The following is an 8,535-nucleotide window of genomic DNA, read 5'->3' as shown; positions in this document are numbered from 1 at the left end:
TTTCACCTGTTCTCCATGTTGAGCCGAAAAGTCTTTGGTGCTTTATAACTAGGGAGCCTGGGCTGCAGACATGAAAGAAGAGAGGAAGCAAGGGTAATGCCACTTAGTTTTTATTTATTACTTATCAATTCTGACATAAAACTGGTCTTGAGAAAGCAGAAAAGCTGTTTTACTTCCCATTCTCTAAAAAGCCAGCACACAAAGCAGATGAAATGTCAGACAAGGATGAGCAGTGAGCAATTCCAGTAACTACAAGTGTTCCTTTTTTTCAAAGAACAAACCAAGCAGATCTCACAAAGAACCAAAACCCACCAGAAATAACCAGTGCTACATTTAATGTTTTCTTACATAGCCACCATTGTTGTTGTTTTTTTTTTTTAAGCTATAAAATAAGAACCAGTCTCTCTGCATTCTTTATAAAAGATTTCACTTCTTACACAAAAAGAGCCGAAACATTTAATGGGTTAAGTCATCTGGCTTGTAAACTTACTGTTCATCTTTTTAGCATATAATTCAACTAGTTATGTAAATCTTTCTGATTGGAGGAATCAGTAAATAAATACTTTCAGTAAAGCTTCATTTTGTTGGCAGTCAGGATGCCTGGACATCTATGCAGTAATAAAACGCAATACAAAGCTTCCAGAAAATACTTTAAAAGAGCAAAAGGAACAGAAGTAAAACTGCATTTCTCCAAATCTAGCCTCCTGTACTCCACTTGTTTTTTTGTTTTTTTTTCCTCCAATAACATGCTCTGTGGGTGAGCCTGAGCAACTTCTGAACAACTGATAGACATGAACAGGAGTGGACAACTTTTGCTGAAAATTCACGGATCCCAAATATTTATACACTCCGATCTGTTTGTATACATTTAAACAAATACATTGGTATCATTTTACAAATCACTGAGAATCCCAGCATGCCATTACCAGAAGGTAATCAGCCTAACACTGCTGAGGTCAAGAAGACTATGCAAAATTACACCTGTGAGGATCATTTCGTCTTTGCTTGTGGGTGGCAGTTACATAACGAAAACCTGCTGGAATGAGGAGTCAGGGACTGCTCTGTGAATTAAAGCACTGCCATCTCGATATCTTGGAGATATCCTGGCCTCTGTTATTTACATCTTCCTCTGGGAAACATGTTTTTCAGCTTTTATCAGTTCTGGTATACAATTGCTAACATCGCTGTACTAACTGGGTCAAGGCAAAGCTGGCACGCATTTATCCAGGCAGAAGTAGAGGATGCAGGTAAGTAGGTTATGACACTCAGCCAGACTCAGTGCAAGGAGATAAAGGGACCACATCTCCAGAATGCTCTCTCAGGAATAGTTTGCATAACTGGAGTACAACCACTGCAAATGACAGTGCACGTATTCAGGAATGTCGCCTAGATAAAATTCTTGCAGGCATTTACCACAATTTTATCCAGTACCCCAACAGCTTTATGTAGGCATCCATCAGTCTCAACTCTCTAAATCCTTCTGTATTTCTGGATGTTTGCAGGAAGTGCCTCAATTCATAGTATGCAGTCATAGCATAACCAGACTGAAATAAACCTGTCTGCACCAGAAAAAGTGAGTTGTCAAGTTTCCATTGATGACACCATTTCTTAAACTCATTTGCTATTCCAGCCCAAGCTTCTCTCATCTATTAGGGAGCTGAAGTCTTTATCAGCACATCTCTTTAAACAACTCCCAATTTCTGATAAGTAAACGCACAGTAGCCTATGGCTATGCACACAGCTACTCCTAGCCCCATTTCCTTACATTACACCAAAAAAATTATTCCTTATAAAGACTGAAAGTCTCTATGATCCAATATCTTACCTACTACTAGAGGACAAGTACTCTTCAAATCACTTGGGAACCTCCATGTGACTACATGATTCTCAGATACCTTTCAGAGGCCCAGGAATAACAGCTGAAGAGCCTGTGCACTGGAGAACTGCAGCTGAAGAGGAAAGATACCTGCAGCAGTATTCACACCGTGGAGAGTCACGTTCCTTTGCACTGATGCAGTAATTTTTGTGCTGAGCAAGGTCTACAGACAACATTAGGACAGGATGGCCAAAGGCTGAGACAGTCTCAGGATCTGCAGCAACCCTGTTGGTCTGCCAGCTTCCACAGCACCCATGTCAGCTCACTGTGGGCACTGAGTGATGCTGCTGGGCTAATGACCACAGACTCCATACAAGTCAGATATAGATGACATTAGCAGTAACACCACAGGTTTCCATAAATCAAGCAATCAGCCGCATATTTTTATTTCACCATGTCCACACCTACACTCCACACAAAATAGATCAACTTTTTATTTATTGGTCAGAACATGAGTATATTCAAATTGCACAATTCTTCCCAAAAACAATAATAGCAAATTTTAGCTATCAATATCTGCTAGAACATCAACATAATTAAAATAAAATCAAACTTCCATTACGGTTCATTAACAGTATCATCTGCAACACTTTAAAGTACTAACAAGTCTTTATTGCCTGAATGGTTCGCCCAGTTAGTAATCTGAAACAACTGTACTGCTTTTGGGAGTGTTTTTAAAAGCATATGCTGGTCTTGGAAAGCTTCTACTTTTCTCCTATTCAGTTTGCTGAAATAAAAAGATAGACAGATAAACATAAGAGCACACGTCTGTATACATGCGTAGAAAGAAACAAACTCTTCAGAATCCCTAAAAGAAATAGTCTTGCTAAAATCTAATGTCTGATATAACTACTATGAATATAACACCAATGAACATTTAAAAATCCATCTGAAATGCAGTGCAGCTTTTTATGGTCCTGCCAGGTCCACACAACCAGAGTTTCTTGGAAGAAATATACATAACTTAATATCTTCCTTTGAACACAGTAAAGCTACCACATGAGACACTGCATGAGCAGAAGCCCTTTGACTTTTTCCAAAAGTAGACAGGACAAAAATGTCAAAGAATCACAGAATCACAGAATCACCCGGGTTGGAAGGGACCTCAAGGATCATGTAGTTCCAACCCCCCTGCCTAGCAGGGCCACCAAACACACACATTCAGATCAGGTTGCCCAGGACCCTGTCCAACCTGGCCTTAAACACATCCAAGGACGGGGCATCCACAACCTCCCTGGGCAGCCCGTTCCAGGGCCTAACCACTCTCCTTGTATAGAACTTCCCCCTAACATCCAACCTAAATCTTCCCTCCTTCAACTTCGATCCATTTCCCCTAGTCCTGCTGTTGTCAGCCCTTTTGAAGAGTTTACTCCCCTCGTGGGTGTAGGTTCCCTTCAGGTATTGATAGGCTGCAATGAGGTCACCCCGCAGCCTTCTCTTCTCCAGGCTGAACAAGCCCAACTCCCTCAGCCTGTCCTCATAGGGGAGGTGCTCCAGCCCCCTGATCATCTTAGTCGCCCTCCTCTGGACCCTTTCCAAAATCTCAATGTCTTTCTTGTACTGAGGGCTCCACACCTGGACACAGTACTCCAGATGGGGCCTCACAAGAGCCGAGTAGAGAGGGACGATCACCTCCCTGTCCCTGCTGACCACCCCTCTCCTGATGGAGCCCAGGATCCCATTTGCCTTTCGAGCTGCCAGAGCGCACTGCTGGCTCATGTTCAGTCTCTCGTCCATCAGGACCCCCAGCTCCTTCTCTGCCGAGCTGCTCTCAAGGACATGCTGATGTTCAGTTGGCTGTGAGAGGCTGACACAAATTAAACTCAATCTTTGCTTTTGCCAAGTGCTGAACATCACCTGCTCAGGTTCAGCTCACCACTAGCAGGGTTTCCTGTCATAGTTAGCCACCTGAAGATACACCAAACGTATCACACTAGTAGAACTGGTAAAAACAATACTTAAAGCTTTCATTTAGCAAACAACTATCAGTAGGTTACCCCGGCAGCCACTCCTTCCTCTCTACTTTATTAAAAGTACTTTTCCTATAGTAATCTCAAAGGGTTTTGCAAAGAAAGTCAGTACTTAACTCTTATCTCTAAATCAACTAGGGAAGGTATTTAACCAAGGTCAATAAGCAAACCAAGGGAATCAGGAATTCAGACTAGGTCACTTCAGTATGGTTGCAGTGCTTTGTCCCCCAATGACTCGTCAGCTGGAATTTTTATTGAAGTACAAGTTGCTAAGCATACCAGCATGTTATTTACTCCTCCTCACTTCATAATTCTGATCCATGTCTGGTACTTCTCTGGAAATGCAGCACTCATTACTGTAGTATACACTGTGTTACTGGTAGGCAAAAGAAGAAATGAGTGAGTCAAAATCATTCTACAGACAAGATGATTCATTTATAAAACTAACAAAGCAGCAGAACAAATTTCAGCGGAACAAACACTCTGCATATAAATATGCAGAAGTGTTAAAAAAGCGAGGAAGAGACTTTGAAGAAGCCATTGCCAAGCTCTAATGCAAGTGACTGACCTAGAGAAAGTACTGAGTTCCATATAAAAGTAATACAAAAGGATAACCTGCAAAGGTGCAATCTGTAGAACAATGCAGAACCATAATGTTAAACAGAAGTAAATCTATTAAAAAAAAAAAAAAAGGTACCTAAAAGCTATGTACCCATTTACTACTTAACAGTTTTTCTCACATCAAGCAGAGCTACATTAGAAGCACCAAAAGGAGATATTTCTGGTGCTACCACAAATCTAAAATTTCCAGCAGTCAAAGACACAAGTGACTTGTCCAGAAGAACTGTAGAAAGTACTGCTGATTGAACACCTAAACGGTCAGATTTTTCTCTGCTACAAAGCAACTTTCTGTTACCAGACTAAGCCAAACAAAGTGCCATTTCATAGCTGGAAAGGGACAGACCAAAGAGGAAGAGTTCTGTGGAAGTGAAGACACAGCACCACATGCACAAGCAGAAATCCTAGCTGGGAAACAGTGAGACACTCAAGCAGAGGTACATGGAAATCCTAAGGAAGTTTCTGGCCTGATGCATTGTAGAAGGTACTGGTTGACATCTCTGAAGCTAATACTTACTTATTTAAGACTGGTTTCACTGACAGTACCTGTACAAAAAGTTTGAAGTGTTGTCATTTGGGTAAATTAATAGGTAATTAAAAGACTACTTAGAAACAACATAGGACAAAGTTATGAAACCATATAATGGGAAAATCTAGAAGTATTCTTGCTGTTCAGCTCTGTTTTTTAACATCAGACCATTTCAGGTTTTTTTTAATAAAAACTCTGAAATACACAACATTTAAATTCTCAAAACTAAATGGTCAATTTCATTCTTACGTAACATTTTAGCTGTCCTCTGTAATATTTATAATTGTGCCTGAACAATGAAATTGCAGAGATGATGGTGATGGGATTCATCTCTCACCCTTTCAACTTACAACAGCATTCTATTATGAAATGACTATGCGTGGAGTTCAGAAACATTTTAACATATAAAATATACATCAGCCTTAAATTCTCTGAAGATGACTGTGCAGCACATCCTTTTCACCATCCCTTCCTTGCATGGCTTTTGAACTTCTGACAACAAAGAAAATTCTTCCAAAGTAGAAGTGCAGTTAAAGTGAAAGTCTACATGCTGTATAGAATTTAAAAGAAATACCTGGAAGAGTGTATCTAAATTGATGTTCTGCTGTCCAGTAGCATTGAGAGCTTTCATGGCTGGCGTTCTGTGGGAAAATAGTGCAATGTCATTAAATACCATGCACTGTTCCAAAGAACTATAGAGGATTAAATAGAGAAGAATTTCCCCAGTGAATGTCTCAAATTTAAAATATCCGTTTTGGCCTAAAATAATCCAGAATTCTGTGTGACTGAAGGTAGTCTCATACTGCTGAAGTCACTATGTTACTACACCATGAATACAGAATAGGGAATCTGCCAGCAGCTTTTTGTATATGACACATCCTAAACACCTTATCACGTCAACAAGTCTCTTTATAGCACTACCAAATACTTTCAGTATGATTCTAAATCCTGTATTTTTTACTACATTTTGCTTTATACAGAGATTTTTTAAACACAGTATATCCTTGAGACTTCTCACCTTGCAGCCATTCAGCGCCATATGAACCTTCTTCTGGCATAAGTTATTATCACCCTTTAGCTTACCTGTTCCCATCTGAGTGGCATTAGAGAAACAGAACTAACTGCCTGCTTAGCAAGCTCACGGATACTCAGAGAAGAAAATGTCCAAGTCTTCAAGCTTTTTAAAAATGAAAGTGATATCTCACTACAGAGCTCCAAACTAATTGTACCTTCTGTCATCACAAGGAGGAGGGGTAGTCCAATGGTCATAGTTTGTCTCAACACGAAACCATCTGTGGTGTAACATACAAATATAAAAGTAAACACAAATTGCATCAGCAGGTAATTAATAAAAGCCAAGAATCAATATTCCTGTATGTCCAAAAGGAAAAAAAGAATTCTCTCAGACAGCTCTTCTCTGTGTTTCTGAACACACACACACAGAAAGAGTGGTTACTGAATTGCTAGCGGCAAAACTACTACCAACTGGAACAAAAGTAAGGTTAGATCTTCAAAGAGATAATTGGAGAAAAGATTATGGGCATGCAGCCTGAAGCATTCATTTTGCAGAATACAGAGCCAACAGGCCATTCGGCCATACCCGAGCCAATATATATTGCCTGATAGCAGTTATTAAGTGCCATTTTTTCACTGCAGGCCAGCTGCTGCAGATCTTCTTCTCATATTATGCTGCCAACTTCACAAAATTCATAGAAACAACTATTTTTGAGCCTTCATTTCTTCTATCATGCTGGTGAAAACTAACTTGGGAATGCTGAATTTTATCATGCAATACTTGGCAGATAGACATCCAGGATGAGCCCTCAGCTCTTGTCCCCTTTAGAATCTACGTAAAAACAAATGTATACAGAAGCTTTTGCCACCTTTAATGCTCTGTTTGTCCCAACCTGACATGGTGCTGTCATTCCTTCCCAAGAAGAAGAGATCACAGTTCTTTCCAGGGGCTCCCAAACTTTCCCTGCTCAGCTGTGAGCACTGATAAGAGATGAACCTCGATCTACACCAAAAGCTGTCCCATTATCCTCACCTATCACTCAAGAGAGAGTAGGAAAAGGTATAACAAAACATTTTCTCTACTTACGCTCCACTTAAAGGATCAAGAGGCCAGAGGTCTGCTGGCCCTCTTCTATTTCTTGTTATGACCATGCCTTCTTTGGGTGATACGCCTCCTACAATATAGTAAACTTCAGCAATGATGGGAATGTCAGCTAGTCTGAGAACAGCTGACTGAAAGTCCTCTGCTCTGCTCAGGGTCTGATGCAAAAAGGAAATCACAATGAAACAAAAATCACAGAGCACAGTCAAAAATTAAAAACTTTTGCACAAAATTAAGCACTGGGACATCTTAAAAAAAATGAAACAGTCCTAGCACTGTTGCAAATTATAATGAACTATAAAGTGCCATTTGAAAATATTTCTTTGAAAAGAGCTTTCCAATAGAACATAACATGAAATGAGTGCATCTCACAACTGAAATAATTTCTCCCATCTTTGCAAATATACAAAGGAAAAAGTAAATATACACATATAACTCACATATATGTATGCATATGAGGAAAAGTGAAAAAAGTCCAAAAACAATTGCTATCACTCTTAACCATTAATTACTTCTGACAGCAACACTACAGTTAGCAGTCTCAATCACAGTTTCAACTTGCATCTTCAACTCAAAAAATATGAAAAATAAGGTCTGCAACAGACACCCCAATTCTGCAGGGAGGCCACTTACAAGACAGAACTCAAATTTGCTATAATTCACAAATCTGAGAAACTGATCTGTTTTATTCTAACTGTAACCTAATGCAGTATTCATAAAACATGCTTTATATAACACATGTAACTCCTGCCACTCAACAGCGAGCTCTGATTTGGGGGTAATATCTATTTGCACTTCCAAAATATGTTTACTTTGCATTTATTTCATTTCCCATGAAAACAGTAGATGAAAAATCAAATTTACTTGGAGTTGTAGAAGTTGAAACATCATTGTGAGAACAGACTAAAACATAGATGCACTTACATCTCGGATAAGCCAGCTGACGGGGTAATTTCGATTCAGAAATGCAGCTATTGCATTTTCCCACCAGCTACCACCCTCTGAGGAAAAAAAAGAGAAAAGAAAGGAAAAATGAGGGGAAAAAAAAGGAAAAAAGGAAAAAACTATTACACATCCATGCTAGTTACGCTCAGTAAAATTTATGCTCCTGTCTTCCTTTCTGTTTACATCCCACCCCTAGCTCTACAGTCTTTCCCTCTACTACATTAGAAACCCTTTTAAGCTACTGAGCAATAGAACTCTCACCCCACCTGAAAGTTTTCTATCAGAAATCATCCTCTGAAGTTAAAAGATTTATCTTACAAGGCTACCATCAGTATTCCCATTTCCAGGCAGAAAACTACAGTGATTTTGGGATTGGCATCAGCAGTTTTAGTTCCAAGAATCTGGCAAAGGGCTACAGACAGCAAGCTGCTGAAGAAAGCCACAGTAAGCAGCACATGGACCTTCTGCTCTTTGCTTAACT

At 39.7% G+C, this 8,535-nt stretch overlaps 1 protein-coding gene across 1 annotated transcript in view; it reads right to left on the bottom strand.

Annotated features, from left to right (window-relative positions):
• Positions 1–2,296: 2,296 nt before the first annotated feature.
• The window catches only part of NAAA (N-acylethanolamine acid amidase), a 10,264-nt gene continuing 4,025 nt past the window's right edge, over positions 2,297–8,535 (bottom strand). The window contains exons 5-11 of the mRNA XM_042811992.1: positions 8,034–8,110; positions 7,095–7,267; positions 6,223–6,285; positions 5,568–5,634; positions 4,982–5,010; positions 4,126–4,222; positions 2,297–2,603 (exon numbers count right to left, since the gene is read on the bottom strand). Of these exons, the coding sequence (XP_042667926.1) occupies positions 4,147–4,222; positions 4,982–5,010; positions 5,568–5,634; positions 6,223–6,285; positions 7,095–7,267; positions 8,034–8,110 (485 nt within the window). The 3' untranslated portion in view covers positions 2,297–2,603; positions 4,126–4,146. The remainder of the gene's footprint in view (positions 2,604–4,125; positions 4,223–4,981; positions 5,011–5,567; positions 5,635–6,222; positions 6,286–7,094; positions 7,268–8,033; positions 8,111–8,535) is intronic.

This window comes from Centrocercus urophasianus, unplaced genomic scaffold (assembly GCF_019232065.1).
Source record: "Centrocercus urophasianus isolate 14NV4802_14NV808 unplaced genomic scaffold, USGS_Curo_1.0 seq_13, whole genome shotgun sequence".
Lineage (NCBI taxonomy): Eukaryota > Metazoa > Chordata > Aves > Galliformes > Phasianidae > Centrocercus > Centrocercus urophasianus.
Note: the sequence above shows the minus strand (reverse complement) of the source record. Positions and strands in the feature narration are given on the sequence as shown.